This window comes from Onychostoma macrolepis, chromosome 05, assembly GCF_012432095.1.
Source record: "Onychostoma macrolepis isolate SWU-2019 chromosome 05, ASM1243209v1, whole genome shotgun sequence".
Classification (NCBI taxonomy): domain Eukaryota; kingdom Metazoa; phylum Chordata; class Actinopteri; order Cypriniformes; family Cyprinidae; genus Onychostoma; species Onychostoma macrolepis.
In genome coordinates, this window is record NC_081159.1 from 31,733,981 (window position 1) to 31,749,056 (window position 15,076).

Genomic DNA, 15,076 nt, shown 5'->3' on the forward strand with positions numbered 1-15,076 from the left:
ATGCCATGCCAGAACAGCCAGGCACAAGAAAGGTTTCTCCCCCAAATAGAAGTGAGGCAATTTACCTCACTTCTATTTGTATTACATAGATTTTCTTCACTTATACAATTCGATATCTGCTGATAGCTGCCTTCGAACATTCCCGTGCTTATTTATGTTCACGCTATGCGTTTTATTTTTAATGCTTCTACAAAAGGACCAAAAGCTACATATACACTGCAGGTTTCAGGAAAGGCAATCACATTTAACAGCAAAGGCTTTGAATATGTTCTTTTCATTTATGAAGAATTATAAGCATGTACCTGTAGGCTATATGATGTGTGTAGCGAAATCAGATGTTAGATAGCCTAACACGGGGCACCACTAAATGCAGTGATTTTAGATTTAAGTAGCACCACCAGTGTAATGGCTTTGTGCTTAAATATTAATATTAATATTTAGTTTGGTCATACTATTTTTTTACAGGGCACCAGCCAAGGAATTGCACCTTGACAATAAAAAACAATAATGGAAGAATGTTGAATAAATAAAAATTACATTTCAATTATAGGAAGCTGTAGTCTGACCAATCTGATGGATTTGTGAGATATCGTTAACTTGTAGAGCCTTTTCACTGTATTATCAAAACAAGGAAGACACAAGTGTAATAAAAGGGGTTTTATTAACAAAAGGGATAGACGAGTAACTAACAACGACTAAATGTATACAGTGAATCGATAAAGTGAAAAAGATTGATTAATGCAAGTGACATTGCAGTGGAAGGAAAGGAGTTGGATCCGTTTCATAGTCTTGAACACGAAGCGCTGGCAGACGATGAACTCCTAAGCACCGAGAAGGCTCTTTGGTCTGGAACACGCAAACCGGAGCCTTGAAGGTGAAGGTTCTGAAGTCTGTACAGAAGATCCAAACTACCTGGAACACGCAGGAGGGAGGATCATTGACGTTGACTTTCTGAAGTCGTTGGAGAAGACCCTGGCAACTTGGAACTCGCAAGCAGAGGATCGCTGAAGAGAAGATTCTGAGGTCGTTGCAGAATATTGGGGGGCACTATTCTGCTTCTTGCAGAACTTCCTTGTTTCTCCTTAGAACCTAATTGTGCAACAACATCTTTGCACAAGGTCTTAGCAACAGGTCGACTACACCACTTAGCACACTCTTTGTCTTGGAGAGAACCTTTTATTCCTTCCCTGAGAAGGTAGGGATTGCAAGTTGGCACCTTTCAGATCCAGCATTCTGATTGGCTGATGCTGTCCGAGGTGGCCATGGTATGGCAGGTATGCCTCTGGCATAATTCACTTTCCAAACCAATTCCAGATTAACCTACACATTGTGCTGAAAATATGAAGACCAAACACCAATGGGTAATGCTGAGCATTGACTCCTGCATTCATATATACACTATATACATTAATAGGTAATGTTGCATACCTTGTTGTATCACACACAGCACTCTTTGAGTATATACAGTTCTGTAAATTGATATGAGGAAGGTTTAGTCAATTTTGTGTGAATGCATGTGAAGACGTGTCTTTCCTCCTGTGGCTTTGGTCACATGGCAAAACTGTGAGGGGAATTTATGATCATTCACACTTTGATAAGAGTTAGGGAGAACAAAGCAGTTCCTGGGTGGGGGTTACAGTATGATAATGTTAACCTCCCTCTCCACAAGGTAAAACTGGTTTTGTCAGTCTGAGGTAGCGAGTGATTGTTCACACTTAGGTCTCAAGAATGAAGAACTGTGATCAATGAAAGACCACATGGTGATTGGATCAGTCTTTGATCCATGAAATGCTGACATCCTTATCCTTCCACAAATGATAAGTTTGAGGGAGACTAAGGCAGTTCCTTCATGGGGCTTACATGGGGCCTAAGGCACACCTGTGCAATAATCATGCTGTCTAATCAGCATCTTGATATGCCACACCTGTGAGGTGGATTGATTATCTCGGCAAAGGAGAAGTGCTCACTAACACAGATTTAGACATATTTGTGAACAATATTTGAGATTTGGGATTTTTAGTGACCACAGAGAGTCAGGACCTCGGTTTAACGTCTCATCCGAAAGACGGTGCTTTTTGCCAGTATAGTGTCCCCGTCACTATACTGGGGCATTAGGACCCACACAGACCACAGGGTGAGCACCCCCTGCTGGTCTCACTAACACCTCTTCCAACAGCAACCTAGCTTTCCCAGGAGGTCTCCCATCCAGGTACTGACCAGGCTCAACCCTGCTTAGCTTCAGTGGGCAACCAGTCTTGGGCTGCAGGGTGATATGGCTGTGGCGTATCTGTGGATTTGAGTTCAGGGTTCCCACAGCCTGGGGGAAAAAGCTGTTGAGCAGTCTGGCAGAGCGGGCTCTGATGCTTCGGTACCGTCTTCCTGATGGTAGGAGCTGGAAGAGACTGTGGGAGGGGTGTGTGTCCTTCACGATACTGTTGGCTTTGCTGGAGTATCGTGTGAGGAAAATGTCCAGGATGGAGGGGAGAGGGGCACCGATGATCCTTGCAGCTGTGTTCACTATCCGCTGGAGGGTCTTGCGGTCTGCTGCAGTACAGTTCCCGTACCAGACAGTGATGCAGCTGGTCATCACACTCTCAATTGTGCCCCTGTAGAAAGTGGTGAGGATGGGTGGAGGGAGACTTTCTCTTTTCAGCCGGCGGAGAAAGTGTAGGCGCTGTTGTGCCTTCTTGGAGAGTGACATGGTGTTGGTGGTCCAGGTGAGATCCTCTGTGATGTGCACCCCCAGGAATTTAGTGCTGCTGACTCTCTCCACAGGCGAGCTGTGGGGGGTGATCACCGGAGTTTCTTCTGAAGTCCATCACAACCTCCTTTGTCTTACTCACATTGAGGGACAGGTTGTTAGTGCCACACCATTTCGCCAGCTGTGCCACTTCCTCTCTTTAGTGCGTTTCATCATTGTTGCTGATGAGACCTACCACTGTTGTGTCATCAGCAAACTTGATGATGTGGTTGGAGCTGGACTTGGCAGTGCAGTCGTGGGTCAGCAGCGTGAAGAGCAGCGGGCTGAGCACACAGCCTTGTGGGGCACCTGTGCTCAGTGTGGTAGTGCTCGAGGTGTTGTGGCCGACACGGACTGACTGAGGTCTTCCGGTTAGAAAATCCAGAATCCAATTACAGAGGGAGTTGTTAAGGCCCAGTAGGTTTAGTTTATTTATGAGCTGTTGTGGGATTATTGTGTTGAATGCTGAGCTGAAGTCAATGAACAGCATTCTAACATAAGAATCTTTGTTTTCTAGGTGGGTAAGAGCCAGGTGGAGGGTGGAGGAAATTGCATCGTCCGTAGAGCGGTTTGGGTGGTATGCAAACTGGAGCGGATTGAGTGTGTTGGGGAGGCTGGTCCTGCAGTGCTGAGGTAGCATTTTCTGGCCATACCATGATCTGCTTTAGAACCGGTTTGGCAAGTTTGAGAAGTGGTCTGTATGCTGGGATTAGCATAACAGAGATGTGGTCCGAGTACCCGAGGTGGGGGCGGGGTTCGGCTTTGTATGCGTTCTTTTCTGTTGTGTAAACAAAGTCCAGTGTGTTATTTCCCCTTGTTGCAAAGTTCACATGTTGGTAGAACTTTGGCAAAATTGTCTTTAAGTTTGCGTGGTTGAAGTCACCGGCTATGATGAAAAAGCTATCGGGGGTTATTTGTTTGTTGTTCGCTGATGGCGCTGTACAGTTCACGAAGCGCGTCCTTAGCGTTTGCACATGGTGGAATGTAGACCGCGACAATAACAATGGCAGTGAACTCCCGCGGCAGGTAGAACGGTCAACACTTCACAACCATAAACTCCACCAGTGATGAACAGTGTTTTGTCACTACCACAGCATTGTTACACCATTTTTAGAGTGACCTTTTATTGTGGCCAACCTAAGGCACACCTGTGCAATAATCATGCTGTCTAATCAGCATCTTGATATGCCACACCTGTGAGGTGGATGGATTCTCGGCAAAGGAGAAGTGCTCACTAACACAGATTTAGACAGCGAAATAGGTCTTAGATCTTTGAGTTCAGCTCATGAAAAATAGGGGCAAAAACAAAAGTGTTGCGTTTATAATTGTGTTCAGTGTAAGTTATGTCCTTTGGCTGTTTACCGTTTTATTTAAACAGTAATAAGCCTAAGTAATAAAACTGATTTGGCCCTCTTACTTTGCCATTTCATTTTACTTCTTAATCTATGATACTCGACTATACAGCCCTCTTTACAAGCTCTATTTCTTTCTTATAGAAGGGTCTTGTGACACTCCTATTTCAGTGATTTTGTAACCCACGGTTTCAGTGATTGAGTGAGTGTTCCTGGGGTGATTCATGCAAGCATAAAATCAAAATATCCATTTTACGTTGACTTTTACATTTTCTGTGTGATATCACATGGCATAAATTTATGCATCACAAAATCACTGAAAACTCACATTAAAACAAAAACCATAAATAAATGCACCACGACTTAGTAGCTGTTAGTTGCCTTTTGCACAGCAACATTACCACATTGGATCAGTGGTCTGAGGAAGTAAACCTTTTTACATTAAATGTTCCATCCTGGTGGAATGACCTGCCCAACTCAATTTGAATTAATCTTCAAGAATTGGCTAAACACATCTCTTCCATCTTTATTTGACCCTCTAACTCCAGCGCTCTCTATTCTAATTTTATTCTTAAAAAAAAAAAAAAACTTGCCCCTTTTAGGCTTGCACTCTATTCATTTACTAATTGCTTGTTTTTCTTAAAAAGAATAAAAAATAAAAAATAAAAACTAACACTAGCTTCTCTATTCTTTTTATTCTTTTTGTATTCTTTTTATTTATTATGCAATTAACAAAAAGCAAAAAAAGAACTAACACTAGCTTGCTTATTCTTTTTCTATTCTATCTGTTTCCTTTTTTACGGTGCCCGGGAGGGGCCATCTTCGGTTCACTTAGTTTTGTCGTGGCCACGAGATATTAATTTGTGGGAACGACATATTTTGAGGCCACGAGTTTAATGTGTAAACAAACCATAGCCGGGATTATCAGGGATTCATTAATATTTTATTTTGAATTAAGAAATTATTATATTAATTATTATAGAAATTATTACATGATTAAATTATTATATTGACCATAGGCTACCGGCAGAGCTGGGTAGATTGCTTACGAATTGTAATCCGTTACTGATTACAGATTACATGACAAAAATTGTAGTCAGTAACGTAATCAGTTACATTACACATTTTAGGTAATATAATCAGATTACTTTTAGATTACTACTGATTTAACTCATTTATCACATTGATTTAAATAGCATTATCTTGTACCGTAATGATGTAAAAATTGCAAAGAGTAAGAAAACTTGTTCCATCCATTGTAATTTACAACATGAAGTGCATTAAACATTATATTACATCAAGGTTTCCCAAACTAGGGTTCGTAAAGGAACTGCAGGGGGGTTGTGAGTTTAATGAAAAGCTGGCAATTAATTACATCATAAAAAATAAAAATAAATCATTTTAAAACAAACTCCCTTTCGAGGAAAGTCTCTTCACTCGGTGGCCATATTTGCAACGCCTCCAGACAGCTCGTACAAGACCTATCTAAATGAATGGGGGAATCTTGAAATCTCAAAAACTGCTCACTGAACTCACAATTAAATTACATATGTCAAATCAGCAACAAAAATCTGAAATTAATTGCCTCATGAATGTTGTTTCTGGTGCTCAAATAGCATTTAAAAAGCTTATTTTTCAGGCTAGACCAGCTTATACTGCGCAATTGGCTGGTCTAGTCAGGTTTCTATGGGAAATTTGGCTCTTTCATTTAGAAGGTGGGACTATTCCTCCATATTGCACGTTGCAGTTTCTCCCATTCATAAGTATAGGAGCGAAATTTGTATTTCTATAGTCTTTGTTTTAAATAAAACACTTACTAAAACATTTTATTTACCTGCATGCCATGTTATCATTAATCAACATCAAAGAAACCGTGAACATGCAAATGTGATACTTAATTATTGAAATATTTATTTTAAAATCTCAGGGGTACTTAAAGCAAATATATTCGGTGAATAAGGTTTAGATGACAAAAAGTTTTGGAATGCCTTCATTACATGTAACTAATGAAATAACATGAAGATGTGCATTTTAATTAGTTATAATTAATAATACATGGTTAAAAAAACTTTCAAGAGTAATAATTCAAACAAAAATGAATGTATTAATCAGTAGTTGATGCAATGTTGAAACACTTCTTAAACCTGAAATGATTTTTGTAAATCCAGTGGTCCAATGCTGTCACCACCTGACTAATGACTGATTTTTGTGTGAATGTCCACAAAACTGGACTATTTTAGAAAGGAAAATTTAAAAGATGAAAAAGAGAAATTAGGGAGAATCAATTAAATATGAATAATTTATTGCTATTGTGTGAATAATATGTAATCATGTAATCCATAAAAAAGTAACTGCAGTCTGATTACGAGTATTTTAAAATGTAACTTACTCTAATTACAAGTACTTAATTTTTGGATTCTGATTACATAATCCAGATTACATGTAATCAGTTACTACCCAGCTCTGGCTACCGGACTGTAGGCAATTGCACGCGATGTAAACAGCATTCGAATTAAGTTTATCATGAATAGGCTAAATGTTACATAAAGTACATAAAATAAAATAGACCTGCATGAAAACATTTTTATCCATCCCAGTCTTGCTAGCTGTGTGTGTCCATTAACTGATCGTCTTTTTCCGTAATATTTGTATATTATTATTAGCTATTATTATCATCATCATTACTATTATTAGCCTATTATATTTTTATATTATTGAAGTTTTTTCCCTTCATTTTGATCTCTTTACATAACGCTCTGACTAGTTTTGTAAATAAGCCTACTATAAATGCTCGACATAAAGCTTTGATTATGTTGACTGGAATTTCTAGCCTATTGGAAATGCAGTTTAAAGGTTGAACACAACACGCTCATTTATAATCACGCACTGGCATAAATAGCCTACAATCATAAAGTATTGGCATAATTGTCAGGCGTTTACAGTATTTGCAAAATATATGGTAGTAATTAGCATAATTATACATAACATTAATTAGGTAATTATGGCGATACACGAATTGAAAGGGGAAAGAATAAAATATTATATTTATATGAAATAAATATAAAAATATAGCCCTAACAAGTTAATATAACCTAATAATAATATACAAATATTAAATGAAATGTTTAATGTTAATAAAAATGTTTGATCCATCTTTGATAATCCCGGGTTGCTATGGTCACTGTTACGTCCTGTATTGTTCTGGGAGGGGTGTTTTCTCCTTTGTCTTTCTCTCGTTTCCCTCTTACCTCATAGGACCTGTGATTGGACCATGCTTCCGTCAGTCATCAATTCTACGTCACTCTTTGAGGACCAATCAGACGTCAGTGGGCGCATATAAAGACCCGGATGTGAAGGGAGTACGGGAGGGGTGTTTGCTTTTCATTTGTTTGCTCTCCTAAGTTTACTTTTGTGTGCTTGCTCCCTGTTTTGTTGTTGTTTTCTGAATTTGAGTTATTGTGTGTTTGAGTTTTCTTTTGTGAAACTTTACTGTTCATTGGTTATTTAACTGCGTTTACGCTGTGACTCGACTCTCGGTGTTTTCCGAGTTTATCTACGTCCTGCTTCGACACATAGTGATGGGACCAGCTCAGCATGTCACGTGACTTACATCTTATTGCACGCAGGGTAAAGTTGTCTAAACACACTAGTTTATGAGCGGATGCCAAATTTTGTATTTATGTTTGTGAGTCAGCGTAGTTAGTGGCGTTCTACGCTGAAGATGTTACTTTCTTTTAATTCTTATGGTTTAGCTTAGTTTTGATCGCTGCTAGTTAGAGTGATTGTTTTATTATTTTCTTTTCTTTAGCATCGCTCTTGTCCCTCACTTTTGTTGTCTTTAATTCATTATTTGTAAATAGATATTTGTTGGTTTTGAAGGTATGTTGGGTTATTGGTTTATATTATTATCATTATTGGGAACTCTGTAATATTGAATGGATTCTTCAACTAAATGCAGAATGCTAACTCCGTTTTTGCCTCTGCCTGTTTCCTAATTGCACACACCGCACCTCCATAGCAGGGAAAAGTGTCTTCGCTTAATATATTTTATTTATTGATTGTTTTGTGTTACCTCCTAAAATCCCTAGACGCCAAATAATTAGGGAGACGTAACAGTCACGTAGGTTTGTTTAGGCATTAAAAGACTTCTTATGTTCCCATGGCCACGACAAAACTAAGTGAACCGAAGACGGCCCCTCCCGGACACCGTACTTTATATATATAAAAAAAAAAAAAACCTTGCTACGTGTACTACATTAAGGTAACTGAGACTCGACTTGAATTCCATATCATTGCTCTTTTGTTGATTTTGATTGCTTCCATTGTCCTCATTTGTAAGTCGCTTTGGATAAAAGCATCTGCTAAATGACTAAATGTAAATGTAACCTCCATTCTCTGGCCTCAACCTGTACCTTGGGATTTTCTCCCAGATTTGTAGTTTTCCCTCAGACTTTGTTCTGAGCCCAGAGAAGAATACTCTGTGCTAACTTCCATATGGGGTAAAAATTTATTGCACTCTGACGACTTATGTAAGAGACTACCAACATGTTGTTCGTCCTTATGACCATACAGTATGTGACCCTGGACCACAAAACCAGTCTTAAGGGTCTTTTTTTTTTAAATTGAGATGTATACATAATCTAAAAGCTGAATAAAAAAGCTTTCCATTGATGTATGGTTTGTTAGGATAGGACAATATTTGGCTGAGATGCAAGAAAAATCCGAGAAAGAAAAAAAAATCTGAAATCTGAGGGTGCCAAAAAATAAATAAAATATTTAGAAAATCGCCTTTAAAGTTGTCCAAACGAAGTTCTTAACAATACATATTAATAACCAAAAATTACGTTTTGATATATTAACGATAGGAAATTTACAAAATATCTTCATGGAACATGATCTTTACTTAATATCCTAATGATTTTTGGCATTAAAAAAATATTGATAATTTTGACCCATACAATCTATGGTTGGCTATTGCTACAAATATACCTGTGCGACTTAAGACTGGTTTTGTGGTCCAGGGTTACATATGACAGTCTCAAACGTCTGGAAGGAAACAGCTTAAGGCTAGAAAGACCGACATCACCTCCAGGCAATTTATTTGTCATGTGAGATGATTGCAATTCCAGACTTTGTAGGCTGGACAACCTTCATAAACTGCACCTCAATCTGCTGATGAGGCATCTGTCGAATTCCTCAACTGTTCACCCACCACCAGATCAGTCTCATATAAAGCAGGCCTAATGGTACTTAATGGTACAACAAACCTGTGATGCCTTAAAATGCTGTTTATGTAGGCAGTTCACTAGGTTTTGGAACAGAGCTAATGCATCTTTAAAGTTATATTAACATGGAAGATATACTATACCTTCTTAGAGGTCTGTAATAAACTCTTGACTTTCTGGATCTCTGCATTCTTCCCTTCAAGCTCCCTCCTCAGCTTATCCATATCAAACCTCTGTTCTTCAACCTAAAGCAGCAGGATAACATGTTACAATCAGTCTTTGAGGGCTGTTTCAGTTCAAGGGATGAAAGACTTGTGCACACTTACCTTCATGTCTGATTCTTGTCTGACTCTTTCTACCTCAAAGGATAACTGATGCTTAGTTCGTTCAATTTCCTCTTGAGTCTGTTGTGTGGCTGACAGCATCTTCACTGTGTCTGCACTCTACAAAAGAAAAAGGACACATTCACAACTATATCATTTGAACACATTTTTTATATATAGAGGCATATTGTTTATTTAAACCAGTGCATTCTTTGTCATACCTTTCGGAGGAGTTCAGCATGATTGGCAACAAGTTCAGCATGCTTTTCCTTCAGTTTATTATAACGCAACTCTGTCGCTTGGGCTCTTTCTGTATACGAGAAAGTCATTAGAATCAGCTGCCACATTTTTGTTTAATTAAGAATATCTATATACATGCAGCCCAGACTTACTTTCAGCCTCAACAAAGTTGGTCTGCATACTCTCATGTTCAGTGTTGCGGCGTCGGTGGGCCTCTAACTCCATGCGTAGCTGCTCATTCTCCACCAGGGCACGCTGCTTCTGCACACGCTGCTCCTCCAGTTCTGTCTCAAGATTGTTGATCTGTGACTTGAGCTGTGTGATATAGCGTTGAGCCTGAACACAGGGCAGAGGTGAAACAATAGACCATAATGGTGAGATCTTAGTGCATACATAAGTGCAGTGCATATATTTTTTTTTTATCAATGTTCTGGTTACATTTTCTAGTGCAATGGCAGTGGAATAGTGGTTCGCTTTCTGCTATTTGTGTTGCCTATGAGAAATATCAAAGCAGCAAACTCTCCAAAAGCAGAACAAAAGAACTACTCATTTGAACCATATCACAGGGGCCATTTACACACAACGTAGGGCAAATTTAGAGTTTACAGGTGCACGTACTCATAGACAGTATCTCTAGTGATAAGCCTTGAATTTGGTACCGAATTCTCAAAAATGTATCTGTGATTTAAACTAGTTTAAAACAACATTAATCAGCACTGACATTCTCAACAAGTAAACAGGAAAGTAAAAAATAAAAATAAACGTGCCATAAAAAAGCTACAAAATAAATAAATAAAAAGTAAAAAAAAAACAACAAAAAAAAAAGTTAAAAAGACTTTCAATCCACAAATTACAAAATTGTACTATGGCTTTACTATAGTACGAACACTATCTGTAACTCTGGTATTTTGGCAGTAATGTGGTATATTCATATTGAATGCTATTATATTATTAACAATGTATTTTGTATAATGGAATATAATTACAGTAATTTTGGTTATGAAACTATTTTTAGCATTTGTATTTATACTACTGTAAATGTGTTTAGGCCAAAATGTAACATTATTGCACTTATTTATGAAATACAACAGTAATTTTAAACTAACCCTTTAAGAGTATAAGTAATTTCTTTTACTTTTTAATTTCATACTGTCAGACTTGTGTTCCTGTCTTGTTTTGTGTTTTGCTCCCCTTGGTCCTTCCCTGACCTAGTTTCTCCCTCCATGTCCATATTTAGTGTTCCTGTTCTCGTTTGGTCCCCATTTAGTTCCATTTGTTTCATCTGTGTCCCGTAATCTCCTCGTTAAGTTCTAAATTACTTAAACCCTGTGTTTCCTTGTCTCCAGCATCCAGTGTTATATGTCATCCCTGAGTTCCAGTGGTTGTATCCCTTCGTTTTGTTTGATTAAAGTCTCTGTTAAAGTATTCTCCTGCGTCTCCTCGTTCCACGTTCTTCCCAGAAAGATTGTGACACATACAACTTTTTAACTTTTTAGTTTCTAAAAAAAAATGTTTTGAGTCAAACTGTCTTACATTATTGTGTAGCAAGCAAAACTTACCCTACAACACAACCCAGCATCCAACCAGCACTAATTAGGGCATTACCAGTTTGAACGTAGATACTGGTGTATGAAAATTGTGTAATTCTGGAAAGTCTAGGTGGTAGTCTAGAGTCCTGTTTCATCTCAAAGACTGTGGCTTAAATATTGTACTTGAAAATAGTACGGCCAGTGTCTCACCTCTCCTTTGATCTTCTCAAGCTCAGATTTCAGAAGTTCAATTTCTCGTTTCAGATGTTCGATTTGGAGGTCTCTGTGTTACAAAGAAAGTACAGAGTAAATTTCAGGTACATACTTGTAGAAATACAGAATGTCTTCAAAGTATAAACTTTCCATAAATATCACAAAATGTCACCTTCATAATTAAACAAATTATGTATGGTACGATTATCAAATATGACTTGCCTGTCATCAAATCCATCATTTGGTGGTCCAAATGCTTGATCAAATATATCACCCTTAAAAAAGAAAACAGGACAAGTTGCTGCATAAATAAGAGCCAAGAAATTCAAGAAAGCTCCAGCCTCTAAAAATGTCAATGTGCCAACACAATGAAGATGTATAACATCTTATTGGTTTCTTGCAATTACCTGCGGCTGAGAGGCCATGCTAGGCTGCGCCTCCCTAACATCTACCAGAGGCTCGGGTTCATCCTCTTCCTGCTCCTCAAGCTCTTCTTCATCTGGGATGACAACCATGGGTTTAACATGCTCTGCTAGAGCAGAGGCGCGAAGGAAGTTGGGTGGAGACTTAAACAGAAAAAAGGGTTTTGAAAATACATAATCAAAAAAATGCTTGGATGTAAAGTGTGATCCATATGCAGTATCTGTTAATAAGATCAATATATAAGATCAATATTGTGGCGAGTGGGGCGGGGCCGAGAGCCGTGGGAACGGAGTGAGGCCGGTGGAGTTAATGATAATGAGCGACACCTGCGCCACTCGCCGGTCTCGAGTCCCACGGAGGAGCTCCGGAAGGATAAAAGGAGGAGTGACGACAGTGGAAGACCTGGTCCTCTCTCGTCTTCCACTGTCGTCACTCCTCCTTTATCCTTCCGAGCTCCTCCGTGATTCGAGACCGGCGAGTGGCGCAGGTGTCGCTCATTATCATTAACTCCACCGGCCTCGCTCCGTTCCCACGGCTCTCGGCCCCGCCCCACTCGCCACAAATATATAATAATCAAAGATAATTTCCTTACATCAGGCAATCTAGGTATCTGGATGAGCCTCTTGAAGTATAGCATGTCTCGAGCTTTATTGAGGAATGTTTTGAGGCTTAAAAAAAAAATATATAAATATATTCAACATCATAATGATAATTAATAATCATTATAAATTGCACATAAGAAAAGAAAAAGAAAAAAGAAAAGAAACAAGGCTTAACATTAACCTTTTTGCTCACCAGCCACTGTGGCTAGTGGTTTTCCAAATTTACTAGCCACTCAGCATTTTCACTGGCCACAGTTTTGTTGTTGGGAAATTACGCTTTATATGACTTAATACTACATACAATTTTTTTTTTTTTTAAGTTGAATTCCAGGTCTTTTTGGCCTATTTAAAGGTATTAAATGCATTGCATCATCTTTCATATCAAATTCTTACATTTTATTAATAATGTCACTTAATGAAATAAGACAATATAGGGCTGTTACCAATCAAATGAAATCAGTATCTACAAAACCGATCTTTTCACTGCAGAAAAAACTGTGTGACTGGAGAGGCATTCAGATGCATTTACACAGACAGTACAATGTAGCAGAAATGTAGCACGAATGTATTTACACTGCATAAATAATGTGTATATGAGTCATTGAAGCATGCCTTCAAACAATTCGTTCAGATGGCTGATTTGTTCAAGAATGAAGCAAGTGCCTGTCTTTATAAATGGACCACTGAATCATTGACTTAAATGATTCAAAAACGCGAATCATTTAGTAACGAAACACTGCTGTGTTTTGCTCAGAGATGCTGTTCTGCTGTGATCTTTGTTCAGAACTATTTTCATTAACCAAACTGAGCAAAAACAGTTAATGTTGATAATATATCCTTTCAATAAATTCAAATTGAAATGTTGAACTAAAATGAATATTAACTACTCGTTTTAACTCTTGCATAAAATGTAAAATTTGCAATTTTGGTTTTCAGGGAAAACTTCACTCTCTTGGTTGTGTAATTTTGCTTAACTAGGCTGTATGTTATAAATATAAAAACTAAGTTACATTTTTATGTTTATTCTGTGTGCAGTTGTGTTCATTTGTTTTAATTTCTCCACGAGATTCTCTCACAGACAGGCTGCGTAAGTTAACTGGCACGACTGTGTTCTTACTGTTGATTATCCATTATCAATTGCAGTTTACACTGAATGTAATAAATTCCGAATCATTCTCACCGAAATTTCAGTGCTTCCCTAATTAAATGTTTTAATCAGATTAGTTGTCCGGACGAGCAAGTAAAATTCTCTTCTTTCACTTTCCCCTTCAAAACATCCACTTGTCCCAGACGAGCATTAATGTCGAGCTCTGTTACTGTAGCCTATATAGAATTCAACATTGGAATTCAACTAGTGGGAGTGACTGCGTTACCTGCCACAGCTGAAATCCACCCGCATTTGGTGGGTTGGCGGGTGTTAATGTCAAGCCCTGGTCGTAACAATAGTAAATAATCTATTACTCTATCAAGGAAAATGTGTAACACATAGATAAGTCCCTCATAACTTGTTAAAGGGACTTATAGGGACAAAAACCTTATAATTTACTCATCCTCATTCACTGATTGAGCTAGACAAAATTACAAAAGAAACTTATCCTTTAACAGAAGCAAATGTGTGGACTCTAAAGATAGTGAATTTAGATTTTAATACAACCATGGTTTCCTCACACTGATAGGAGGGACTGGAACATTAACTTTTGACACATTTAGCTCATATTGTTGCCATGCTTAAACCCCTTCCTGGACCTTTAAGGAAACCTTTACTGATCAGCAAGTTCAATATGGTTTGGGTAAGTGGTAGCTGCAGGATAGGGATGTGTGATACCGTGCCTTTTTTCTATGATACCGATACTTTTTGTTACAGTTTTATCGATAAGATACTATAGACCATTTCAACGGCTATTTGGCTGTTTAAGAAAGTGACGTCTTTGGTCCTTGGATGTTTCCGGTTAGTGTTTGAGCACATTCAAAACAATGGCGGCAGGCGCTTGATACACAGTAGGATTGCGATAATTTATTTAATCGTGCTGTTTAAATTGTCAAAATTAAAATTGAGATCCTTGTTGCTCAGTGGTTGGGTGCTCCCTCTGGGCTGGAACTAACATTCATTTATAAATAATTGGAAATTAAATGGTTTAGATTTGCGAGAAACGCGCCTGGATTGCAGCAATGAAGCGAGAAGCAGAATAGCAACTAGCAGCTCAGGTAACATTTCCATTCAGGTAAGGAAATATTGTTTTCCCCCTATTTGATTATTTGTATTTCTTTACGTTAACTCTTCAAGTATGATGCAGCGTTGCATTTCCATCATTGTTTACATATGCGCCTAGCATTTTGATTCTTTTTTAGTGAAAAAGGCCAAGCTTTTATTTCCGTTTTATTGCAAGCATTATGAGGGCTATAATTAAATATGAGTTAACATTAGTTGT

General features: G+C 38.2%; 1 protein-coding gene across 2 annotated transcripts in view; it reads right to left on the reverse strand.

The window, feature by feature from the left end:
- The window catches only part of hip1rb (huntingtin interacting protein 1 related b), a 112,691-nt gene that overhangs the window by 44,790 nt on the left and 52,825 nt on the right, over positions 1-15,076 (reverse strand). For both annotated transcript variants that reach the window (XM_058774995.1, XM_058774996.1), the window contains exons 10-17: positions 12,638-12,713; positions 12,030-12,188; positions 11,845-11,897; positions 11,620-11,692; positions 10,033-10,216; positions 9,862-9,950; positions 9,644-9,760; positions 9,461-9,562 (exon numbers count right to left, since the gene is read on the reverse strand). In XM_058774995.1, the coding sequence (XP_058630978.1) occupies positions 9,461-9,562; positions 9,644-9,760; positions 9,862-9,950; positions 10,033-10,216; positions 11,620-11,692; positions 11,845-11,897; positions 12,030-12,188; positions 12,638-12,713 (853 nt within the window). The remainder of the gene's footprint in view (positions 1-9,460; positions 9,563-9,643; positions 9,761-9,861; positions 9,951-10,032; positions 10,217-11,619; positions 11,693-11,844; positions 11,898-12,029; positions 12,189-12,637; positions 12,714-15,076) is intronic.